The following is a 26,656-nucleotide window of genomic DNA, read 5'->3' as shown; positions in this document are numbered from 1 at the left end:
TTTTATTGCATTTAAGTTCACTACTTGACTAGATGTACTTTCTTTCATTACTTTCCTCCACTGGTTGATTTTCCCTCACCCAACAATTAGGAATTTGTTTGAAATACTTTGAGGTAATAAAACACATTTAGAGACAAACTTAGTTAAATAATTAATCATAAAGATTCACCATTCACTTGAAAGCAGCGGTCCTCCACTCCCTGACATTGTATTTGAGAGGTGCATTGAGAGGTGGAGGAGTTACAAGTGAAACACTGTAGGCTGTTATTTGGCTGAGCAGCCGGGACTGAAACAGAAAAGAACGACATAATTTATTAGAGGAAAAGAAAACACATAAGTAAAGTAGAACATGTCAGATGGAAGGATGCCAGTGTTATTTCTTTGGGTTTTTTTGTATATTGTATCTTTTCTTATATTAAATGAGCTACTTATCCATGTGGACTTACTAGGTAGAGTTTCTGTGTTGCAGTTACTTGTGTTGCAGCACTGAAAAGATGCAACTGCACGCGAAACACCCACGTTAAATGAAAATGTTTGATTGTCTGTATATGGACACACGGAGGATGGTGCACACGCCTTGATGATTTCCTTGACTGTAACTTCAGATGAATTTGCTACAAAATCAAAGTGCAGTTTGTTAATGTTGGAAGTCAGAACACATAACTGGCAGTACGTGTCTCTCACTGAAAAGTAAGAGATCACATGAAGACAACAATACCTTCAATGGTAGCTGTCGCACACATGGTCTCAGTCAGACATGTTAATGATGGTGGGTTTGCACACTGATCATTTTGGCAGCTTAGACACTGAAGTGCTCCAGCTGCAATGGGAAGAAAAATTGTCAATTCAGTGATGATCACATCACAAGTCAAATGTCAAATCAAATATCTGACTGTTGAGGGTTACAGGTTTTGATGATCTATAAACGTTGAAACTCTTCTTGTTGTGCAGAAGCATTTAAAAAGACACAATGGTTGTTACATACAGCAGTTCCTTCCTGTACAATCAATAAAGTATTTTAAAAGTTCAAAAAGAATCATCTGTTAATTTTTTGATTTTTATTTTTTTCAAAAATTAGCGTCTTCAAACCTTTAAATTTTGCTCCCTGCAGAAACTCTAATGTCAGAGAAAGGATCAGCTTCATCATGATGATCAGGTAAGTACTGTGGATCAGTTTTCTGTGGTGATAATGATACTGCACCTTTTTTTATATACACCGCACAAATGTTGAATACATGCATACATCATGGATCGGGTGTTCCCATTTTAACAGCGTAATCATTTCAAGAAAACCCTGTTGGCTTTTTCCGGGTTACAAAATTTAAATATTGCATGTCATGAAGATGACAGGATGACAAAGTTGTTATCAAATCTGAGTGTGGCTTAAATGCAGTTTGTTAATGTATTTCACTGAAAAGTACTAGACTTTTAAAGAAATTACTACCTTGAATGGAAGCTGACATCTTAATGCCACAGCAATTCATTTAACAATATTTTTGATAATATCCTATGAAGTATGTGTTTTTTACTTATAAGACAGAAACCATTCTGCATAAAGAGTTTCATACTTTCACGTTTGATACTGAAGTACATAATGATGATAATACTTTTAGTAAATCTTTTAAATTTAATATTTGGCAGTGTTGGAAGAGGTAGTCTTGGTTTACTTTGGGGCATGCAATTCTAATTCTTCAGCTTGGGGACTGCTGGCTCTGCCTGAGCTCTGGGGAGGATGCCTCCGGCTGGGCTGGAGGTTCCCGTGTTATCGCTCCCTGGCAGCGGGGAGTTCCTCGGCACGGCTCTCTGCTGTTCTCCCTTGGGGCGGGGCGCAGCTCTCCCAGGGACATGTGGTCTGGGGTCCTTTGCGCTTTGGGGAGTCGCAGGGTGCCCTGGCTACTGGGGTTGGGGGTGTCTGGGCGCAGCGCGGGTCGGTCTGATTGTGGGGCGATTGTAGATGCATCTTGATGTCTTGTTTTTTTTTTTCTCTGGGGGGCTGCTGCCTCAGATCCGTGCTCCCCTGTTTCTCTGTCGACCGGTTGTCGGACCCCTCTGGAGACTGAGGTAGTTGGTTGTCTGGATGCGCAGGGTGTGTGCGTGGTGTGTCCCGGCCCTTGACGGGTGGGTGGGCGGTGACATGCAGCTGGGCTAGTTGATTTTGCCTCGTTGCTGGTTTGGCTGGCGTTACACGGCGGCTGGAGGGTGTGCTGTGCATGGAAGATGTTGCTAGTGTTGTTCTCTCCTGGCTTTCGCCGTTGTGTTCTGCCGCTTGCTCTCTCATTTGCTGGGCCTCGCGCGCGGGATACACGGGGTGCTGCCGGGCGGTGGGTGCCGCTGTGCTCGTGCGGGTTGGGGTTGCGCGCTGATGTTGATTGCGTGGCATTTTGTCGGTTTGGTTGCCCGTTCCGTGGCTGGTCGCGGGGTGGCACTGGCCTCTGTTGTGTGCGCGCCGCGGTCAGTCTCTTCTGCGGGTTCCGCCTTTTGCTTTCCAACGGCATGGCGTTGTCAATTGGCATTTTGATGGCCGGTGTCTTTGGCATTTGTTGGTCGGGTCGGGGTCTTCTGCGTTCGCGTCACGGTTCGTCACCCCTACTGGCTACTGGGGGTCTTGCCTGCCTGTCGCTGTAGACGGTGTGGCGCATTTGTGGCATCCCACTCTCACTATGAACTACATTCTGTAACAGGCTTATGTACACAAACATATACGTACACATACAGACACACTCACCCCCACGCACTCAGACACATACGGTCTCACATATAGACACACATAAATCAAGGGCAACTGGACTTGATTGAAGATACTGGAAGACGTTTCGTCCCTCATCCAAAGGACTTCTTCAGTTCTGACTGACTGGCAGGGAAACTCAGCTATTTAACCTCAGTGGGGTCGTTGGCCCGGGTCATCGATACCGCTGGTTCGTTAGTGTTCCTTGTTGCTGTGACGACAGTCGTTACAGTCGTTAAGACTACCTGTGGCCAAGACTGAACGACCATCGTTGGTATCTTCACCTGAGGCCAAGAGGTTACGTTTGTTGAGTTTCCTGGGAAGTGATGAAAGGACAGCATTGTAAGTGGGGGATAAGTGGTGGCGTAGACCCCCTCCTCTGTTCAATGACGGCTTCTCCACCCTGGTGTAGATGCTTCCTTGACACCTCTTTCAAACCATCCATCTTCTCTGTCTAAAATGTGCACCTGGTGGTCCTCAAACGAGTGTCCTCTGTCCTTCAGATGTAAGTAGACTGCAGAGTCTTGACCTGAGGAGTTGGCCCTTCTGTGTTGAGCCATGCGTTTGTGTAGTGGTTGTTTAGTCTCCCCAATATACAGGTCTGTGCATTCCTCACTGCATTGGACCGCATACACTAGATTGCTTTTCTTGTGTTTGGGTGTGCGGTCTTTGGGGTGGACCAGCATCTGTCTTAGTGTGTTCTTGGGTTTAAAAAGAGGACAGGAGCCTGCAGATTGGTGTTTACAGAAAACCCACACACACAGACCAATACCTACTCTTCGATTCACACCACCCACTGGAGCACAAGCTAGGGGTCATGAGAACACTGCACCACAGAGCGGAAAACATACCAACAAGCGCCCAAGCCAGAGAGAAGGAACAGAACCACCTGAAGGGGGCACTTACAGCCTGTGGATACCCTAAATGGACCTTTGTGAAAACAGCCACAAGATCCAAGAAGAACAAAACTACAGGGGAGGAAAAGAAGGTCAAACGCAACAACATTGTGATTCCATACGTGTCTGGAGTATCAGAGAAACTCAGTGTGTTTTTTAAACCCAAGAACACAATAAGTTAGTTTCCGTGTATAAAGTTAGTTTCTCTGTGTGACTGGTGAATGCAGACTAGAAAGGCGCTATATAAATACGGAGCATTTACAAACAACCACTACACAAACGCATGGCTCAACATTTTATTCTTGATGTTTTTTATTCAGTTACATCTTCATGTGGTGTTTCTATTCCCCATCCCCATGTCTGTCCCCTGTCTGGCCTGGTGACAAATAGTATATTAATACTCTCTTGTTAAAGTAAAATCTGTCTGGCACAATATGGTATCCAGCTCCTCATTCTCATACCAGGCTGCCGGGGAGGACAGGTTAAAAACAATAAAATAATTCCTGCATTCTGGAGACATTTTCTGCTCCAATTTACAGTGGAAATGTCTTTATTTATATAAAGGGAAACAAGATTCAGATGGCAGGTGACAATTCATAAATATAAAAATATTATAGAATATAATGCAGTAAACAGCAGCTTTTTTGTAGCTTAAATTACTTTTTTTGGATGATGCACATTTTGTAAATTCTATATTTAAAATGCATTGCATGTTTTGTTATTGTGCAAACAAACCTTTTATTTGTTAGTTAATATTCAAGTTGGCACAGGAGCACAGAGGAATGTGAAGAGAAGAACCAAAATATAATAAAGGTATTAGATTTATTTTTTACTTGGTCTGTTTAAAATCGTATTTGTTTGCAGATCTGCGTGCAGAGGCGCATATATTCGCTCAGCACCTTGTCTCACTTTCTCCCGCATCTCTCATGAACACCGCTGCAGAAATCTGTCCAACACAATGCTGTCAGTGTCAGAGACGCACCTTAAAAAAAGTTATTAGCAAGCATGTTAGCAAGCATGTTAGCAAGCATGTAAGGAGCCTAGCAAATAAGGAGAGCTATGTTGACGTAAGATCACAGCTGGGTTGTCGAGGTTAGCACGCAGTATATCTGGTAGTCATATCAACTACACCCCAATACAACTTTCTGTCAATGCAGCGTCTACCAGGAGATTTTAGTGCACATGCATTTTCCATTAAAACAAAAAAAGGCCTGAAATATTTCACTTTGTATGGAATGAATCTAAAATATATGAAAGTTTCACTTTTGACTTAAATTATGGAGAAAAAAATAACTTTTTCAGGATATTCTAACTTTTTGAGATGCACCAGTACAATCCATGGAGGAAAACAAATCATGGTAAAAAGAAAGAAAGAAAAGTCTGTAGTTATAGAGCATGTTTTGGACCCACCCAAATGTAATCCGGTTAAAATCATGTTCAGAAACAATCTGGATACAAGACCAAGACCAGAGTTTATGGAGACCGAGTCAAGACCAAGACTTTTTGGGGCTGAAGATATCCGTTTGATTTTATTTTACTGTTTTATTAAAATTAACAGGATGAATCAATGAGAGATCTTTCATGCTGTCTGCCCACCTGACAACCACAATGCCTTGTTTGTCCAGTCTACAGTCACTCATCTGCAACGTATGCAAAAGTACGAGGAAATAAGCAACAGTTAAAGAAGCTACCAAAAACCCAGTTGCAGATATCAGCAGATGGTAAGAGCAGACTCACAGTCAGGTTTCTTGAAAAGTAGGTTTTCACATACAAGGAATTTGTTTTGGTGCATAAAAATAAACATAGTAAGAGAAGAAGAAGCAAGTACTGGAAGTCAAGAAGCATAAATATAAGAATAATTTTGTAAAAATAAAAAAACGTAAATTATAAAAGCTTTTTTAAAATGAAGGAGCTTTTGTGCAGAGATGTATACAGTCAGTGTCAGTGACTGTGTTGCGAAAGAGATGAATAATTTGCAGTTTTACTCAGAGGAGGAAGTGAATATAGGTAAACACACGCGGGAGGGGGAGACAAGGAAACCCCAGAGAGCTGTGACATAAAGTCATAGAAAGCATTGAAGAACTAAAAATCCCCATGGATTATTCAAATTAATCTTGCAGTCCAGGTGCGACGATGGTTGGCACATTTCAATTAAATGCAAATAAAATCAAGGCATCCACGGAAATAACAAAAGCCTCATGTTGTAGGATGCTGTGGCGACACGCAAACATGACACAAGCGTTGCAGTGAGGTATAAAAGAGTTGCAGTTACAGTATGATCTGGGGAAACATTTCCCAACAAATCCAATTTAATTATTAAGTGGAAATACAATTTTTTTAGGAATTCAGTGCGTTTACAATAATAATGATGTAATGGCTCCCTTGTTCTTTTTAAGAAAGCCTGAGTTCCTCATTTCAGAATTTTGAGTTGGCGATAACAGCTTCCATAAGTTCACCAATTTTACTGTTTCAGGCCTTTTGTTGTTTTAATCTTGATGATTACAACATACAGCTCACAGAAATCAAAACTCCATATCTCAGAAAATTAGAATAAAGAATTAAATGTCTACATGAGAAGAGTTTTTAATCTCTCAGTCTGGTTCAGTACACACAACCACAATCATGGGGAAGACTCCTGACTTGACAGTTGTCCAGAAGATACTCATTGACACCCTCCATAAGGAGGGGAAGCCACAGAAGGTCATTCCTAGAAAGGGCTGGCTGTTCACAGAGTGCTGGATCAAAGCATATTCATGGAAAGTTGCCTGGAAGGTTAAAGTGTGGTAGGAAAAGGTGCAGAAGCAACAGGGATGACCGCAGCCTTGTAGGTGTTGGTCCACTGTGTTTTATCAAGTCCAGAGTCAATGCAGCGTCTACAAGGAGATTTTAGTGCACCTGCATGCTTCCATCTGCTGACAAGCTTCATGGAGATCGTGATTTCCTTTTCCACGGTGCCAAAATGACTAGTAACTGGTTAGCTGACCATGGTATTACTGTGCTTTATTGGACAGCCAACTCACCTGAACACCATATTGTCAAGAGGAAACTGAGAGACACCAAACAGTACAGACGAGCTGAAGGCCTCTATCAAAGCAACCTGGGCCTCCATAACACCTCAGCAGTTCCACAGGCTGATTGTCTCCATGTCACACCGCACTGATGCAGTAATTATGCAAAAGGAGGCCTGACCAAGTACTGAGTGCATAATTAACCTTTTTAGAAGGTCTAGATTTCTGTATTATACATTCATTATTTTAACATCTTGAGATGTGGATTTTTGATTTCCATTAAAACAAAAACAGGCCTGAAATATTTCACTTTGTGTGGAATGAATCTAAAATATATGAAAGTTTCACTTTTGACTTAAATTATGGAGAAAAAAATAACTTTTTCAGGATATTCTAACTTTTTGAGATGCACCAGTACAATCCATGGAGGAAAACAAATCATGTTAAAAAGAAAGAAAGAAAAGTCTGTAGTTATAGAGCATGTTTTGGACCCACCCAAATGTAATCCGGTTAAAATCATGTTCAGAAACAATCTGGATACAAGACCAAGACCAGAGTTTATGGAGACCGAGTCAAGACCAAGACTTTTTGGGGCTGAAGATATCCGTTTGATTTTATTTTACTGTTTTATTAACAGTTAAAGAAGCTACCAAAAACCCAGTTGCAGATATCAGCAGATGGTAAGAGCAGACTCACAGTCAGGTTTCTTGAAAAGTAGGTTTTCACATACAAGGAATTTGTTTTGGTGCATAAAAATAAACATAGTAAGAGAAGAAGAAGCAAGTACTGGAAGTCAAGAAGCATAAATATAAAAATAATTTTTAAAAAATATAAAAACGTAAATTATAAAAGCTTTTTTAAAATGAAGGAAGAAGAAACATGACACAAGCGTTGCAGTGAGGTATAAAAATTCACATTTATCGTACCATATACATTTCCTTGTACAGTACTGAATGCTACTGTAGAGATGCCTTTGGTGTAGGACGTTTGATTCCTGCTGCGACACATCCACCACTGTCTGTAAGGAAGATGCCAACTCCTAGTTGCTCCGTAGGTGTGCGGCCTCTAAAATGTAGTAATTGTAAGTCGTTTTTGATAAAAGCGTCAGCTAAATGAATTGTTATTATATTGGTCTTATATATATAAAAATATATATAAACTATACAAAATATTTTGTGATATCACAACAAAGCTCTCAAAATGTCCATGAGATACTATTAAGTTTATTCAAGCAGAAGAGAGTCCTCATCCTTAAAGCCTTCTCTTGAGTAGAAGGAGAAACATGAAATACTGTAATTAATTGTTGGAAACAAACACCCAGGAAAAAAATAACATACCCAAAATGATTCAGGAATAACTCCTCAACCATTTGGCCTAGATGCATAAAATTATATGTAATATTATATATTCTGGTCTCCTTTGAAAGGTCAGAAGCTAAGGAAGATAAATCTATTGTAAATTAACATGTTTATTTTACTATTACAGACTACATGGAGATGCAATACAGAAAAAATATGATATTTTCACCCTCACCTGGTAAAAAAAAGTTATATTTTAATGCAATAAACCATCAAAACCATCATAAGGAAGATTACAACTGAATATCTTCTAATACAGCTAGAATGCAATTGTAACTGTAAATATGATGGAACTAAACTAAAATACAACAATTATAATGCAATATTTAAAATTTTTCCTGTTAGGCTCCATTTTTCATATAGTCAGTTGCAGCAGTAATTCTTGGCTGCTTGACCGATTTTCTCTCTGGTTTGTGCATTGAAGACATCAGGATACGCTCCGTCGCAGTAAAACACATTACCCAAGACTTCAGAAACTCCTGAAGAATATCTGATTTTGGGAACATGTAATTGCCTCAAATACAGTATAAGACGACCCCTACAGTAAATAGTAAACACCTCATTACAGTTGTTTACCAGCTCTGTTTTAAAATTCAAAGACACATAGGGCTGGGTATCGAATTAAAGAAAATACTTTTTAGGCACTGACCGAATTGCCTCAATACCATCGACTATCAAAAATTGTCTTGTCTTTCGGTACCAAATTTTGATACCTAAAGGTTCTTGTTAACGTCAATGAGCCAATAAGAATGCAGCATGCTTGATGTGCCCAAATCCAAAAGTGATTGTAATTGGCTGTGGTGATGTAAACACTAGTTCACGCCGGTTACGCACAGAGACGTGGCTCGTGGACGTAAAAAACATGGAGAAAATCTAAATGTGGCTATTGCACCAGGCTTGATGCAACATTTGCGATGTAAGATAAAAGGCCTTGACTGTGCATGGAATAAACTTCAGTGCAGAAAATTGCTCCTTTGAACGATACCCAACCCTAACTACACATAAATATAATTTTGTGATAAAAATCTGTGTCACCTGTAAAAGTCTTAGTCTTTACTTTTCATCACTTCACAGAAATGTGCAAGTCACTTTCTGTCAGCACCAATTAGACTAATGATGCATATTTCTGTATTTATCAGATCATTTCTATCTTATTTAATGTAACATTAACACTGGTTATAGCAGATCATCAGTGTGTTTGCTTGCCAGATTCGCTTGCGGCTTTAAATACACCGGCTTGCTCATGAGCGACTAAAGGAAGCGGGCAGGGCTTCCAATCACACCCTGAAATGGGCGGGAAATCACAAAAGGTTGATGAGCTACAGCAAACCGTTGCACCACTGTCTCCCCGTGTGTCCCCGGTGTGAGTGAGGTCCCTGTAATCCCAACACAAACTCAGAGTCAAGATTCCTTGACATAGTGCACCTTCAGCCATAGAACCAGCACCCCAGGGTTCATTCACTCATCATCCTTCAGGTCACACAACCCTAACCACACACACCACCACCTTCTTTATAACTGGTGTCCTCAATGAGAAGACATTTCCTTGTTGGACTTGCCATCACGCAGTTGTTTGTTTCCACCAGGACTGTATGACCTTTTGTGACTTGTTACCAGTTGCTGTCAGTGCTTGTAGCTGTGTCACTGACTGGCAACTACATAATTTCGCACTTGTCCTAAATATCAGAACACAACAGTTACCAGATGACATTAAGTCCACTTGAAGAATGCAACAAAGTCAAAAAATATATTTTGTTTTTAATAGTATCAGAATAAACCATGTTGGCTTACAAAGAATTTTCTTTGGCGTTGTGGTGCTTAACAAAAAATAAAAATAGGAGATAGAAAATATAAGAAAGAAAAAGATAGAGCAAGGACTGCAGGTCAAGAATCATACATTTAAAATGTAAAACTGACAATAAGATATCAAAAAGGTAAAAGAATAATGAAGCATGTGTACACTATGAGGTTAGTTTTCTTCCATATCTGTACAATTAGCAACAAAACTATAAAATAATGTTCAGCATTCAGTCAGGTTTGATTATAATCAAAATCCCATGAGGTTATGTACCCAGTAAATTAAAGCCATGGAAAAGGTAGTTTCCCCTGTGAGTACATGTTTGTGTGTCTATTTCAATGTTGCCTTTGTGTCCCACCTCAACTTCATCTAGACTCCATCCCTGATTTCCTAATTTGGATTGTCTAGCCCCGCTAACTGCCAATTACAGTTTTTCTCAGTCGCTTTGGTACATTTCTTGAATCATCCTTAACATTTGCAAAACAGTAAGTGCATTTCTCGAAACAGTTAGTACAAACGGCACAACACAGTGGATTACCTGCAAAAGTCCATAACATAAAGTCCTTGTGTCTTGTTTATGAACAAGCAAGTCAAAATGTTTATCCATCCTGTCAATATAACTGCGTACTCTGTAAGTATTTTTAAGATTTTGATGACAGTGATTGAAAATGCACACAATGCAATAAATCAACTTTTTGATGATATTCTAATTATTTGACCAGCACCTGTGTGTGTGTGTGTGTGTGTGTGTGTGTGTGTGTGTGTGTGTGTATATATATATATATATACAGAAGCCATAATCAAATATTTTTTTACTCATAATTTTCTTGTGATTTTGAGATAACCATAATGGTAATTATAGTGCGGTTTTTTGGTTAGCTCACTTGGTAGAGCATAGGACTAATGCATAGGGTTAAGGTTGTGTGCTCAAGACAAAATTTCACTGAATACAAAATTTTTCATAATCCTCTTCAACAAAGTTCTTATGAAAAGACTGTTTCATATGCTCATATTACTGTAAAGCACGGGCTGGACTGGTCCACATCCATCAACCTATGGACTTTTCATTTCCCCATCATTCCCAGGCAGAGGAAATTACTTCTCATTCAGGGGAATCCATGTAACTTTACACAACTACTAACCAGTGACACTGGTAATTGCTTTGAAATTATCCTAAAGAAACGCACCTACCTGTATTCAGCTATGGTTTGTTATCTCGTGATCACGAGAAAATTAATTATCCCCGTTCTCAGGGGACAACAACATTTGTTTTATTTATATATATATATATTACTGCTCACTATGTATTGTTATTGTTACTGTTTACTGGTATTGAGTATTGGTATGAGTGTTGCTATTGTGATGTTGTTGTGGTCTATTCTTACTTTGTTTATGGTCCTTAAGAAACAACATTTCGTTTAGCTATAGTATATACTTGTAGGCAAAGGATATGAATAAAGTACTTTAACTTTGATTTTTGATAACGTGTTCAACCATTTTGCATGTAGTGACAAATGCAATGAACTTATGCCTAGATGTTTTGGGTGGTAAGAGAATTCATTGTGATCAGCAGGACATAAGCAATTGATAATGTAGGAAACAGCAGACAGTTGTACATAATCATTTGCATCTGTGTGTCAAGTCATTTGCAATTTGTTCAAAACAATGAAAAAGTGCTTTTATGATGAGCACAAGTGACAAGATAATGTGGAGGTTGAACAATTAGCTTTGAGAATTTCAATTCTGATCTGAGAAATGCACCAAAGCGACTGAGAAAAACTGTAAGTTTAGTACTTGAGTAGATGTACTTTATAACTTTTTTCCACTGCTGATTTTCCAGACCTCACAAGTAGGAATTTGCCTGAAATACTTAATAAATAAAACTTTTGGAGGCAAACTTTGTTAATCAGAAAGACTCAGTCTGAGAGCCTGTAGCTGGACACAGAGAGGACGTCTTGAAGATTTGCTGTACTTTAGCTGTAGATTCTGTGCTTGAACACTGCTCATTTGTGCAGTTTTGACACTGAAGTGCTCGAGCTGCAATGGGGAGAAAAACAGTCATTGAAATGATGAGCACATCATTTTCTTCTTGTTGTGCAGAGGCATTTAAAAAGACACAATGGCTGTTACATGCAATATCTCTTTCCAGTCTTTTTTTCAATAGGATCAATGATATCAATTATATAGATTGGAACAAGCCCTCAGCAGCCCTCACATGAAATTACTCAGTCGCACGGCGCAACTGTTAGAGGTTTTCAAAAAATTGAAGTAGCTGAGGAAAGCTGTGCATGGTGCAGCTTTGATTTGGTCTGAAATGCAGCTCAAATGTGTTGCTTTGTTGTATATAGGGCCGGCTGTGGCTCAGGAGATAGAGTGGGTTGCCTGGTAATCGAAAGATCGGCAGGTCAATACCCTGAAGTGTCTGTTCCACCAGTGTGTGAATGTAATTTTGAGCACTTGGGCTCAGTGTGTGAATGATGAAATTGGTTCTGGTAAATAAAAAGATCTTAATTTTTTTCAGGGGAAAAAAAAATTTCTGGCTAAATGAAAAATGTTTTAAATTGTGCTCCCTGCAGAAACTCTAATGTGATAATAAGTGGAGTTACCTGTGCTGGAGAGTGCCCAGATGAGAGTCAGAGAAAGGATCGGCTTCATCATGATGATCAGGTAAGGACTTGAGTGTTCCCATTTTAACAGCATAACCAGTCAGTCACTCACCTCCTCTTTTACTTTCTTAAAATCAAATATTGAATGTGTTTTTTATTTTATTTATTGTTTATTTGAAAAGGGACAATGTAGACTGATCAATATTCAAAACCAATGTACCACAGGCTAATTCACTTTAATCCAATACACGTCTACAACTAATACCTCCTCACTGTCTGCTGGCTGTCTATTCTCTGTGTACACTGAAAAATATGGTGTTTGTATAAAGCCCTGGCTCTTTAAATGGGGAAACTAACTAAAACTCCGACTGAACTACACAACACTATACCAGCCAAGATGTGCTGTTGTTGCTGTGTTAGCTATAGTAGCAGGAGAGCTGTGAGTATCTCTGTCTGGAGCTGCTGTGGCTCTGGGACCGTCTCGTCCTCTCTGCATGTTAACTTTGCAGCTGTAACTCTAGCGACAGTTTTCCTTTACAAAACTCAGCTAACGTTAGTTACATTATTTGCTGTGACATTGCACACTCTTGTAGTGTACCTACGTATGATAATAAAATTGTGAATATTAATATTCAGAAACATTAATTCATAAACTATCAATGGGGGGGCACCACCTAAAGATTTACTGTCTGGCCAAGGCTTTAGGAATCCTTGAGTATAGCTTAATAATTGCACAAATTTCTGGTAATTCGTTAGTAATTAATGATTCAATTATTCAAAATCATTAAGTTAATCAATCAGTCAGTCTCAAATCTGAGGGCGAATCCTCTGTACAGCGACCAAGGACGCTAAACAGTACACACACACAAATCACTATAATCAAGGTGAAATTTATTGACTAACTAAAGGGAAAACAACAGTGTGAGTAAATATGGGAATATTACAGGAATAACAGTCAAACATGAAAACAAACCAGAATGTAATGAACAGAATATGCGGTAAGACCTAAATCAGGATAACAGGCTCAATGGAATTTCAGTTTGGTATTGTGGAGGGAGAATAATTTTAAGGGAATAAGGGAATGAATGATCGTAAGATATGTTTGACAAATATGACAAACTGAGTTTAAATAAACAAGGGGTTTCTTAACTAAGGATTAGGACTAACTATAGGACACCAAACAGTCACAGAATGTAGTTCGATAAGCCTTACTTTTGTCATTTTTCCCCCTCTGGCAAAGGCTCACTGTCAGCTGGCTTCTTTGGTCAGACCCCCGGGTGCTTGGCACGCTACCCGGCTCCTCGAGCAAGTTTTATCCTTAAGCGATGCATGTCTGATTGAGTCTATGCAGGTCATTACCAAAGTACCAACGGATGTCTCTAGTTTGTATAAAGGCCAACTCCAGGGGAGGAAAACCCCCCTTTGGCAGAAGCTGATCTCAAATCCTCCTTGAGGTGAGAGGCTGGTTAGTCCACTACACTCTATATCATGGTATTGGATTTCTCCATATTTGCATAGCCCACCCTTTAAATGTGAGGTAATTTTGTTCCCTAACTTGCAAAATAACTTGGATTATTTTTACAGTGAAAGTGTGTGAGCAGAAGCACTGTTGTCATAATTGTTCTGTCTGTATCTTGTTATTAAGTGAAACACAGCCAGTGGGCTGTTAGTGACTTTCTGCACCAGTAAGGAAATAGTGGGAAGAGACAAACGACTACTGATCATTATTTTGACAGGATGTGGGTTTTTTAAAATATTTCAATATTATTATTATTATTATTTTAAGAAAGTGTTAGTTCCCCTTTTGTAGACTTTGGGGTGAACATATTTAACTCAAACTTAAATTTGGTTTTGTAAAGAAACTACACTATGATTCAGTTAAATCTACCTACAGTTCCACAGTACAGAGGGGCACAAAACAAGGATTAACTTTCTCTCTCTCCCTATTTGCCTTTTCATTGATTCAAAAAATGCTAACAACCCCATTTTATTTCGGTGATTCAGTACAAAGTACAGGCTCAAAACATGTTTTACTTCATTAAATACAGTACACTTGTAATTATTGGATGCTAGTTTCTAAAGTTGACCTTGTGTTAAGGTGGGTAATGTCGGACAACGGGGATTAGGCCCAAACGCAGACGATGCAGATACAGGCAGGCTGTTAGGCAGGCAACAAACAGACAGGCAGGTAAGTAGGCAGATACAGATACAGGTAACAAAAACTTAAATGCACAACTAGTAGCCCCTTTACAGCTGGCATTAAAAAGTGTTTCGGGTGATAGGATTGCAATCAGATAATGCTTTACCACATAAAAATATGGGTGTAAATGCACCAAGATGTGAAGTTGGATGTGGCAGTCAGGTGATAGAAAAGAAAGGGAAAGTATGAGAGCATCTGGTAAAAAGTTTTAAGGATGGCAGGTCTGGTGGACAGCTTTCATTTTATTTTACTATTGTATGAAAATCAACAGGATCAATCGATGAGAGATCTTTGATGCTATCTGTCCATCTGTTAACCACACTTCTCCTGACTCCTTTATATCAACAACAAAAGTCTTATGCAACTTGTGCAAAAGTGTGAAAAAATAAGCCACCAGAGACTCAGTGGCAGACATAAGCAGATGGTAAGTGCACGCCAACAGTCAGGTTAACTGCAAAGTATTTATTTTTTTTGTGCATAACAATAAACTCAGTAAGAGAAAATAAAAATCTAAAAATCAAGAACTGCAACCCAAGAAGCATAATTATAAAAAATAAATTTGAAAAAATGTGCAAACAAGTTAAAACATATGTACGATATAACTGTTTAACTGTTTTTTTTCTGGTGACAAGAAGCAGGAGAGCTGGAGGATTTAAGCAGGAAGCTGATGAGTTGATTGGAGTCAGGTGAGTAGATGAGCCACGTTCCAGGAATATAAGCCTTGCCCACAACACATACACATAAACACACAAAGGAGAGGGTGACAAGGGCTGCGGTCAAAAAGTCGTTTTTGCTTAGGAAGGTTCCTAACTGAGAAAAGTGACCCAGAAGTATTTATGTGGCAGCCATGATAAGAGCTGGTCAAATTCTCTATGCTGAGGAAAGGTGCTTCAATGCTTTCCTATCTCCTTTAGCATAGAGTACACTGGACCATCCTTCATGAAAGGAAAGGAGATAAAACCGTCCCATAATTCCTTTCGGCAATCAAAGAGACGCACGTTCTCCAACATAAACAATAAAATCCACCAACCACATTTTGCAAAGTCCTTACAATACATGAAGGACTGGGATGCCCGGACTGGTATCCTATATACAGTATATATATGTCTTTTTGCAACCTCGGCAATGAAGTACTATTTTCCACAGTGTTATCCACCTTTAAATGGCCTGCATTAAAACAGCAACGCACAGAACATATCAAGTATCATAGATGCGCATTTTTTTAGTCCATCTTCAGAAAACTGTAGTTTCACTACTGCAAGCCACTTCAATAACATCCACCGTCGCATAATTACGTGGCCTAGATAAGTCCAGTCAGATCCTCCTTCACATCTTTCCTTGACCTCATGACGTTTTCCACCGAGGTCAAGGAGAAGGCGTTCGAAATTTTTTTTACTTTTCAACCGCAGCCCAGGAAAACACAGAGCAGTGACATAAAGTTATAGAAAGCAGTGAAGAGCTAATCATCACCATGGATCATGACACATTTTGGTGCGAAAGTCCAGATGCCAAGATGGTTGGCAAATTTATCAAATTAAAATCAAGACAGCTGTAGATATAACAAAGTCTCATCTTGTAGGTTGTTGTGGCAACACACAAGCATGGCACCATGTACATTTGCTTGTATACGATAGTGAATTCTACTACATTGGTCTTATTAAAGATATATACATTTCAAGTTTACATCAAGTTTCATGTCTGTCAGGACATAATACTTTCTGAATTTATAATAAAGTTCCTAAAGCTTCCTTGAGATACTTTAAAGTTTGTCCATAACAGAAGAGATTACTCTTCCTTGAAACCTTTTCTCTCATAAGAAGTGAAAAATGAAAAAGGTTTCACATGTCCTACATTTGTTTACCTTGTCAATCACTCACATAATCAAACTCTCTCCTGTCAGGCTCTTGGTAGTAGTATTTATGAGCTCTTCATCTTCTGTTATTCTTGGCTGCTTGATAGATTTTCTCCCTGGTTCGTGCAGTGCATACGCTTGAGATTTGTCTTCACTCTGAATATATTTCCTCTGTGGCAGCCAAACACATTATTAAAACTCCCGCAGTTAAAGTAGACTAACGAAACACTTTTAGTGCTGACAAACTTTAACAGACACACTATAAACAGACCCATAATGCACCACTGCATTCTTAAAAAATATCCAACATTGGGAACATGTAATTGCCTAAAATAAAAGACAACTCACAATGTTTTACTTTTATTCAGGCTAATACAGTAATAAGTAAAGACCTCGGCCACAGCTGGGCTCCACAAACTTTTTTAGGCATGCCGACATGACTCACCAACCATGACTCACATAAACAGCTTGTGTTAACAATATGTGCACCACTTCTGACCGAGAAGCAGTCTGTTCCGTTAACCACAAATGTTTCTGTGTACGTGCCGGTGTGGTGTCCGAACAATAATGCTGCGATGATGTGTTGAGAAGAAATCCGCTTGACACTGTTCCTGATCATAAAATTTTATTACATCAAGAAGTTCAGCATTAATTACAAGCTCTGCAGCAGCTTGGAGAGTGACCCAGCCCGATGGCCACTCTGTCTCTCTGTACATCAAACACAGCTTATATAGTATATGTTTAGGTATCTGCTGGATACCATATAAGGGTCTGAGTCTGCAAACTAAGGCACCAATCCATATAAGAGCAAAGTTCTATAGGATAAGTCTAGACATCTTGTTGGACACCAGATAAGGGTCTGAGCCTCCACGTAACCACTGACCTCTGCTCTCCCCTTAAAGGTCACTAATCCTCTATCCAGCTGCTACAGTGCTATGTTAAACTGTTATACACCACACATGCCAGATTGTAAAGAAACAACACACTTATCAGTCAGCTGCTGAATGCTCTGTACTGATACCTTTTCAAAGGCTTATTGATAACTAAACACAGAAAGACAATTACAGTTTTAAGCACTTAAGTAGTACACATTTCATTCACAATTACCAGAGCGTTTTCTCGCCAGATTTGCTCTGTGGACAGGAAAGATCAAGTGGTGGAAGGAGACAAAAAAGAAGAGGTAGCAGAGGAACGACAGGTCGAGGAGCGAGATGGAGAGAGAGCAGATGATGCTGCAGCATTGATTTGACAAGCTCTTGGTAAAGAGCCTTCATCCTCTAATGTTGGACTGAGGACAGACTGAATGCAACAGCGACTCACTATCACCTTTTGACACACAAGTGCTTTTACAACTCAGGACAGGCCGAGGCGAGCTGGTTAGCATGCTAACTTCAGTAGATATCTTTGCAACACAAAACATCGTCTTTGACATTAGGTCAGAGTTGTTACTTCAGTTTCTGTTGATCATGTTGTTGGCATGTTTCTTTGTGAATGTCCCTGCTTGGAAGGTCAAATTACAGTATACAGTTAGTTTGTTTCATGTGTCTGGGTATCTTCCTCTTTTTAAACACCAGTTCCCTGTATAAGAACCAGTTCCACAGTAAAACCAGTGATCTGCACATTTACTCATCATGATGAAATTGATTCTGTCGCTCTGTCTCATTTGGATGGTCTCCATCACAGGTAACTCTACTCACTCCTAAACTAGGGCTTAGGTAGGTATGAGAGAGTCTAATAAAAATACCTGGAATATAATTTCAAATAGAATCAAAGTAGTTTTAAATTGATTTTATTTTAAGCCAACATGAACAGAAATGCCTCTAATCTAGAAAACACGTCATGTCACAAAGTGACTACGGGTGTAGTTGAGGCCAAAGCTGGTCATTAACAGCTGAGTTTCTTCTAATCTAATATATTGTTACACAGCACTAATGAAAAATGAAGAATAGCCCATTATCTGTGTTACAACCAAGATGTTAGTGAGAGAAGCCTTTACTGGCTATCAAATGATATCTATTTGGTTTCAAAAAGTCTTGAGTGCCCTCTCCTGGTAGACAAAATCTATTTCTTGTGCACAGACTATAGGCCTATAGGATGTGTGTGCAAACAGCAAGAAACCTCTAATGGCCATAGAAATTATGACAGGAGTAAGAGTGAGGAAGTCAGGACAATAAAGTCAGCAAAAGGAGGAGTCTGGGGTCGTTGGATGATCCTTTGTGAAGTCAAAAGTTAGTTCGACCTTATTTTAACTTCAGTAACACTTATTCTCTTATTATAAACCAAAGCAGGATTTTCTTAAAAGTAACCAAATATTTTTTGGTTCCTAACTATAACAAAACTTCACTTAAATTAACTTACAGAAACATGACCATTTATATACATTTATTTATTCTCATTGCAGCTGCAGCTCTTCAGTGTCTGTTTGATGGTGGCGAATCAAACGATGTATTCCTATATCCATGTGACTCTGATGAAGAGTTGTGTGCAACAGCTGTCCTGCATGGTAAAAATGTCATCAAGTTATTGACTTGAAATTTATTTTAGTTGTCTGTGTGTTTTTTTTAACAATAAATAAATCGTTCTTGGGTTTTGAAGAAAATCTGGAGGTTCTTGTCACCAGGTCCTGTGTGCCGTCCTCTCTCTGCACTGCACACGATCAGATACTGTCATTCAGTACTGATTCTTGGACTTTGAATGCATCTGTTCATTGCTGCAACACAGATGGCTGCAACAATCAAACTTTACCTTGTAAGTATTTTTGATCTACAAAACACACAAAATATTTAGGAATTGTTGATGATAGATGTGATGCAGCTTCTTTCCCGAGCTGCACCTGCAGCAGCCCACACTTCTCAATTCATCTACACCATCTATGCATTCTGTAAATACTGAATAATGTTTTTTTTGTTCCCAAATTTACGGTCAAACCACAAGGAAACAGAAAGTTACCTAATAAGAATATCAAAATGCCTTGTTCTGCATGTTTACTGGCACTTTTATCGATCAGTTAATCAAACAAACTTTACTTGTAAAGCATCTTTCATTCAGGTTAATGCAATTCAAAGTGATTTACATATGACAAGCTGATAATACAGTATAAAGGGAAACAGAAAAAACTCATGCACACAAGAAATAACAATCATCCCCTCTCTTGATGTACTGATTACCCTGCCAGGGCAGCTGGATCAAAGAAGCATGGTGATCTAAAATCTTTCCCCTTTTTTCCTTTAACACTACAATCTTTGTCCGGAGACGAACAATCTTACCAAGACAAATAAGTTGGCAAAGTTGTTAGATTATTAAATCTTTAAAAGAAAAAAGTTTAAAAGAACATAAACTGTAATAATACTCAGTTTCTCACTGAACATGTGTCTCTTATGTCTCTTGTTCTGTTTCAGTCCCTATGCAAGCAAACAAAAATGACCTGCAGTGTCTCACCTGCACTAATGATCAAGATACGGTCTGTAACGGCACTGTGCAGTGTGTGGGAATCCAGGACCGCTGCATTACTGTAAACGGTGAGTACTCATGCTGCATATTGATTCAAAGCTGTGGTCTTGTAAAACAGCGATGTTTTCATCCACAGGGCAAGTTGACTTCAATGACACATTTCTGATCCGTGGCTGTGCATCTGCAAACGTATGTGAAGTTTTGTCTCACCTGAAAGTCCGATCTGCTTTCGCCGCCAACTTTGTTAACATCTCCAGTGCACCTAAATGTTGTGGAACCAGCTTCTGTAATTCAGCCTGGACTGTCAGACTGAGTATTTGTCCTTTGCTGCTTGGTCTCATTTCCCTGATTGTCTATTAGAACCAACAAACAAAACACTCCTCTATACAAATATAGAATCAGCTGTCAATTTATTAAGTACACCTAGCTAAAACTAACACGGCCTAATTCAGTTCTGCCTTCATGTTTGTGTTAAAACAGTTCAAGAAGTGTTGATAATTGTGGACGATGTAGAAACAGAGAGATGGTTCTGTTACATAGCCGACCCTGATTGATATTAAATTGGTGGACAAAATAAGAGAAACATGTGGTGACATTATAGCCTTTGTGAAGGTAGGATTTATTGTATTTATGGTGTACCTAATAAACTGGCAACTGAAGCGTATGTGTTTTTACCACAGAGTTGTTTTTGCTATAAGTGAGTAAAGAAATTCAAATTACCATCAAATTAGCTCAAAGACTCAAATTAAAGTAAATGTAAGAATTTTAAATTGTGAAAAGATGAATTGTTAATCACTTCATGGTAACTCATAAGTTTATTATTGCTGCTGAAACTAGTGTCTGCATTTGTATTATTATAAAGGCTTCATGAATCCATCGGCGCCAAGTGTGTGTAAATGTTTTGTAAAGGCGTTTCTGTTTTGGAGAGCTGCCCTCTTTTATAACTACACACCCAGTTGTCTTCCAGTCATCTCTTACCTTTGTTAAGTCTTCATTTTAACACAACAGCATGTGTTGATGATGAAAGTAAATGCAATAGTAGTTTAGTATATTTAAAGCAAGTGTAGTTGTCTGACAGCTCTATATCACAAGGATAAAATCGTCTTTCTTCTGTGTCACATACATATTTTAGCTGAAATCTCTGTAGAATAGTAAAAGCATTTTTTTGATCAATCTATCCTAATAAAGCTTTTCTGATGTGAGAATAAAATAGTTCCTGGTTTATCTGTGTTATTGAACTCTGTGGTGTTTTATGATTAACTTTCATTTTACTTTATTTAACTTTATTTAAAGGTAAACGTCTAGTTGAGATTAAAATCTCCTTTTCAATAGAAACCTGGACAATAAGGCAGCATAGTAACATTACAACAACAATAAATACAAACATCAACTATCATGAAACTATCATACACCACAAAAGACTATAAACAAATTCCAGTTAAGATGCATAAACATTTCCTCTAAAATGCAGGATGATGTACAGTTTCCGATTTTCAAAAGAACAGTTTATGCACAGTTTATATACAAATCAGATTTATAAAGTAAAGTGAACTGAAAAAGATTTCTTTAATAATTGTCGTAATAACATTTGTGTATTTCACTTGTCTAGGCAACCTGACTATTGAGATAAGCACACATGAAGACAGAAATCATTTGAATCTAGCGTTTTTCTAAATGGCATCACCTTTAAAGCAGCTACAATCAATAGTTTAATAATAATGTATCAAATAATAATGTGAAAACAAAGTGGAGTCACTTGTAGTGATACACCTGTACCTGATGTTGTTACAAACACTCTGGAAAGTGCAATAAATCTTGCCTCTTTCATATAGACTGTCCTCAGTTTAGCAGGTTAGCCAGAAACTCTCTCTTCACATTCGATGTCTGTTTCCTTCTTTAATCCTCTCCAGAATTCTGATGCTGTTCTCGCGTTTGCGTGATTTTACCGGTATCTCTGCTGCCTTAATCGATTTGTGGATCTCCTTTCGATTGAAATGTAAATATTTTGCATAGTATTTGTAAAGCATCTGTTTCCCTGCAGGCTCCAGATCACTTTCTAGTAGATCCTTGAATATCTGGTCAGCTTCATCTTGCTGATTGGACTTTGCATATATGTTTGCAAGATCTATTTTCGTTTTACGTGAAGAATGGGGGTAAAGAGAAATCACATCCTTACAGAGACTGATTGCTCTGTCGATCATGCGGTCCAGGGGATTGTCCTGGGAGGAAAAGATCCTCCACTTGGAGCAGATTACAGCACAACTCTTTGGATAACGTTAATCTGGATTTATTTCCCGAACCTTTTCTGCCAAATCAATAGTCTCATCAGTGGATACAGATTCTGTACAGCTTTAGCAATGGTTTCATACCACTGTAGCTGCTGACGGGCTTTGTTAAACCCTTTCTTATGTGCTTCATCTTCAATTTTCTTACTCTATCACAAGGTTAAGAGCGGCAAGGTACAAGTTCTCATATGTTCCTTGGTGATTTTCATTTTCTCTAACTTTCAGATCAGAAAGGTCTGCTTTAAGATCACACAGCCGTGACACAAGGTGCCGATTAAGATTAAGGAAACTGCAACTGAACAATTCACCACCTGGCTGAAACAATAACAGACCCGCCAGCTAATGTCTAGCAGTCAAAGAAACTTTCTTTCGTTATGGACGGGTAATGTCCTGGGAATTGCATAGCTTCACATAGCTTGCAACGCTGACATGGCTAAGCACAAGACTGTTGTGTACGTTGATGTGTTTTTCATTGAGTTTTATTGTTGTGATAATTGTTTATGTGATATTATGTAACTACGGTTATCAGCCACTGCTAAATTGGTTAGAGATGTTATGCTTTAGTCTTTGCATGCTAACAAACTCCTTTTAACTTGGCAACGTTACACAGATCACATAAATACATGTTGAACTCAAAATCCTTCAACCCACTAGCTATTAATGGTAGATTTATTATAGTTATTAACTTAATTTTTAATCAGAATACCAAATTAATAGTTATGAATTAGCTAATTTGCCATAAATTTTCTCTTGTTTAACGTGTGGTGCCCCAGGTGAATATAACCTTAAGTAATATTCTATTATTAATTTTTCAGTACAATTCAATTAGTAAATATAAATCTTGATGCCATCTAAACACTACTCCCCAACACTAAATTCTATACATAAGGAGAGTCTTGAGTAAATGTACTGATTTTCCACATCTGCTGTCAACACAACAAAAGAACTTTTAGTTGAATGTTTTGTCTCTCTCAAATCCATCTTTGAATTCAGTTTTAAAAAATGAAATCAAAAACAGGCAGAATTAACTTTTAAAAAGTCTAAAATTGAATTTACAAAAGCCTTAAATATCTTTTCTTACCTGCTCTAGGCACTAACTTCCCGATTAGCCTGTAAGCCTGCAGGTTATCTTCGTGGTTAACCTGAAGTTACCCATATGTGAACTACCAACCCCTTCTGTACTACTGCACTGGAGTGTTAATGAGAAGTATTAATACACACGACTTGATAAAATATTTTTAGATTTCATCCTGACTTGTTCCCCTGCGGTTGCAGCAGAAATATACAGTGAGCCTCTGTGATTGAGGGAGAAGATCTTAATTAATTAAAGGGCCAATTTCTGAGACGTAGCCCATCTGTTTAGACTAACGTTAATTAAATTATCCTAAATGTTTTTACATATTTAGATTTTACGCCTCCAAAGCCGGGTGGGGGTTAATAATAAAACATTCTAGATGAAAGTTGTAAATTTACAAGAACAAAACTCCAAATCACTCTGTCTGTCTCTTGTATTCAGAAGAAAACTTCTGAATACAAGTCTTTAAAGTCCCAATGCAAATGATAATATGGTCATTTTAGGTTGTAAAAGAATCAAAAATAGATTCCACACTATGTGATATGCTTCCAAAACAGGTAGTGATATCAAAGAACAGTGTTTCTCTCTTGCTGTAACAGACTTTGTCTGATGACTCATGTGCATGAACAGTATGTGCATGTAAGTTTAAAAGTACTTAATAAATAGTACTAAAATGCTCCTAATTAAAAAACATCTGTGTACATCCTTAGGTCTATGTAAAAAGAGGTGTGTGTCTGTGTGTGTGTGTGTGTGTGTGTCATTGTGTGTATATTCTTATTCAGAGTCACAGTCGGTGCTTGAAGTGGGTCGGTACGTATACCAGCACTTCAATATTTTACTCTTTGGCGTACTGGGATTTTTTCTTGCTCACAGGCACTTCTCACAAGCTGCCCATTCGCTTTTCTACCCTCTCCACCGGCGGAGACCAAGAATGGAAAATGTCAAGTGACGATACATACGCCAACATGTGAACATGTGAATGGAGGGTATTGGTCACAGTGCAGACAAATGAATGCTGGTAACCCTGGAGTGCGGGTATGGCAAATTCATCACATGTTGCCTGAGAAACTATATTTCAATCTAATATAAGTCAAACAATTCTATCTGCTTTAGTATAGATACTAAACAAAAAATAGTCTTGGTCAAAAAATTTACTTTCTTACCTCAAACTAAGTTTTTTCTTTATACATTCTGAATATGGCTGTTTCCAGACTTGATAACCACCAGGCCTGATTGGGGAGAAAGTAGGTAAATACTGAAATGATCACTTAACTCCTGTCTTATCTCTATTTGATGGAATTGGTGTTACAACTTTCCCCATGTTACAACCAAACCCGGTCTCCCCTACCTTAAATTCGTTTCCCGCAACTTATTTGGTCACTAAACTATTTTACTCCTCTCTCATTCCAATATAAAAAAAAAACTTTTCCCTTACTACCAGTGATGATGACCTAATTAGAAAGAGGAGGATCTGATTCAATTCCCCAATACTTTTTATGTAGCAGTTATCTGAAACAAGAAAATTTTTCAGTGGACACTAGTGTTGCAGTTTTAGATTGCAACCAGTCGTGTGCTTGTACGCGTGCTCGCTTGAAGCTTGTGCTTGAGCGAGCATAATCTGAAATACAACCGCTTTCATACATAAATCCTGCAATAAACGCAGAAACTCCAGCATGCAGGCTGTTTTTCCACACAGACATGTTCAGACTCTGCTACTTCACCGTTCCCGTCTCAGCGCAGCGAGCTGCATATTGGCTCAATACTCCCGGAAAAAAGTGGGTGTGACAGTGGCTATAGACAGGCAGGGAGACAGCTTCAGACAATACACTGGAAACTCAGGTAAACAGCTGCAGGTTGAGCACAGCTATATTGGATAGCGAAACGGGTAGTGAACCGGACTGAATATTATAACGAGATTGTATCACACTTTGTAACAGTTAGACTGCAGTAAGTAACTTTACTGTAGTGTTAGTTCGCGGCTCTTCCTCTTGTTGTCGCCGAGAAGTTGCAGTCTTGTATATTATAACCCTTTATTTATTATTTTTGTATCCTTACGTGGAGCCTGTGTTTTTGCTGGGAGCACACACAGGGCTGAATCCGACCCAGAGTCCTCACATTAAACTGAGCAGCACATATTCACTTTCTCTCACTCGGTCTCTCTCTCTCTCTCTTTCTCGCAAACAGGGACAACAGACCCGTCTGTGAATTGAATGGTTGGTTTCATAAACACCGCTGCACAAATCTGTCCAACACAACGCTGTAAATGTCGGAGAACCTACTTCAAAACAGTTATTAGCAATCACGTAAGGAGCCTAGCTAATAATTAGAGCTATGTTACCTTTGGAAAACAGCTGTCGAAGTTAGCGCTGCATAACGGGTAGTCAACAGGTGCATTTGAGATCATTTATCACTATTGATGAACCCCACAAAAATAGTATAGCATTTAAAAGCAGAACTTCAATGCATTTTCATATAATTCTTGGCAGGCATGCAAAATTCGGCATAACACAATTATCAGGTTTGATTAGAAAATCAATTTATTTATTTGTTATGTATTAAGTAAATTAAAGCCAGTTTCCCCTCATATATACATGTATGTGTGTCTATTATTGTTGTGGTGCTACAGAATCTCCCCACTACCTTGTGTTCTTTTGTTCCCCCCTTCCCTGGGTTTTCTGTCTGTCCTCCCTCTGTCTGTGTCTGTCTGGGCGTGGCTACACTCTCTGGCTCCAGCAGCGCACCTGGCTCTCATTCCACTAACCAAGCTCCTGCAGTATTTCAACCCCAGTCCTCCTCACATTCTTCGCCAGATCGTCAGTTAACCACATGTGGTACATGCGTCAAGGCCGACTATCTTCTCCTGTAAGATTCCCTGTAATTTCTGTCTCTCCCTGGACTAACCTGTTTTTCTCTGTGCCCAGGATCACACTACCTCCGGGAAACCTGCTGAACGCCACACCCTGCTCTGCTCCTATTTTGCCTGGACTAACTCCCCGCCTCTGTGTTCTCCATTCTGCCCTGTTGGAGCCAACCACCCAGTCCTCTGTTGCACCTTTCAATAAAACCCCTTTGTTACCCCTTCGAACAGTTCCGAGTCTGCCTTTGAGTCCTCAAGTTTTTGCACCATAACAATTATATTATTTATTATATTATATTATATATATTGCTGCCGTGGTCAAGACGTGTTCCACCTCAGCTTCATCCAGACTCCATCCCTGATTTCCTGAACTGGATTTTCTAGCCCCACTAACTGCCAACTAAAGATGCAAGTGAGCAGGCTTCAAAAAAGGGTAAAGAGGAGGAGTCCGAGCAGCAGATGGATCATATCATGGACAAAATGCGCTGCACTGTCCGTAATCACAGAGAGAACGAACGTGTTTCCCTTGTCAGTGTTTGTATAATG

At 38.9% G+C, this 26,656-nt stretch overlaps 2 protein-coding genes and 1 pseudogene across 2 annotated transcripts in view; 1 reads left to right on the top strand and 2 right to left on the bottom strand.

Moving 5' to 3' along the window:
- LOC119900231 (phospholipase A2 inhibitor and Ly6/PLAUR domain-containing protein-like) overlaps positions 1–471 on the bottom strand; it is a 35,505-nt gene extending 35,034 nt beyond the window's left edge. Inside the window, exon 1 of the transcript XR_005444032.1 lies at positions 447–471. The gene's annotated coding sequence lies outside the window, so the exon portion shown is untranslated. The remainder of the gene's footprint in view (positions 1–446) is intronic.
- An 18,512-nt stretch (positions 472–18,983) lies between these two features.
- LOC119901333 (phospholipase A2 inhibitor and Ly6/PLAUR domain-containing protein-like) lies at positions 18,984–20,945 on the top strand (the record flags this gene model as incomplete). The annotated part of the gene is made up of 3 exons (XM_038716964.1): positions 18,984–19,191; positions 19,842–19,961; positions 20,030–20,945. Coding segments are annotated over 3 exons (552 nt in total), but the record flags the coding sequence as incomplete, so codon positions are not given.
- A 177-nt stretch (positions 20,946–21,122) lies between these two features.
- On the bottom strand, positions 21,123–26,090 carry LOC119901332 (annotated as a pseudogene).
- Positions 26,091–26,656: the final 566 nt, after the last annotated feature.

Source organism: Micropterus salmoides, unplaced genomic scaffold, assembly GCF_014851395.1.
Source record: "Micropterus salmoides isolate LMB-PRFRI ecotype aquatic unplaced genomic scaffold, ASM1485139v1 Ms_hic_scaffold_13, whole genome shotgun sequence".
Taxonomy (NCBI): Eukaryota; Metazoa; Chordata; class Actinopteri; order Centrarchiformes; family Centrarchidae; genus Micropterus; species Micropterus salmoides.
Note: the sequence above shows the minus strand (reverse complement) of the source record. Positions and strands in the feature narration are given on the sequence as shown.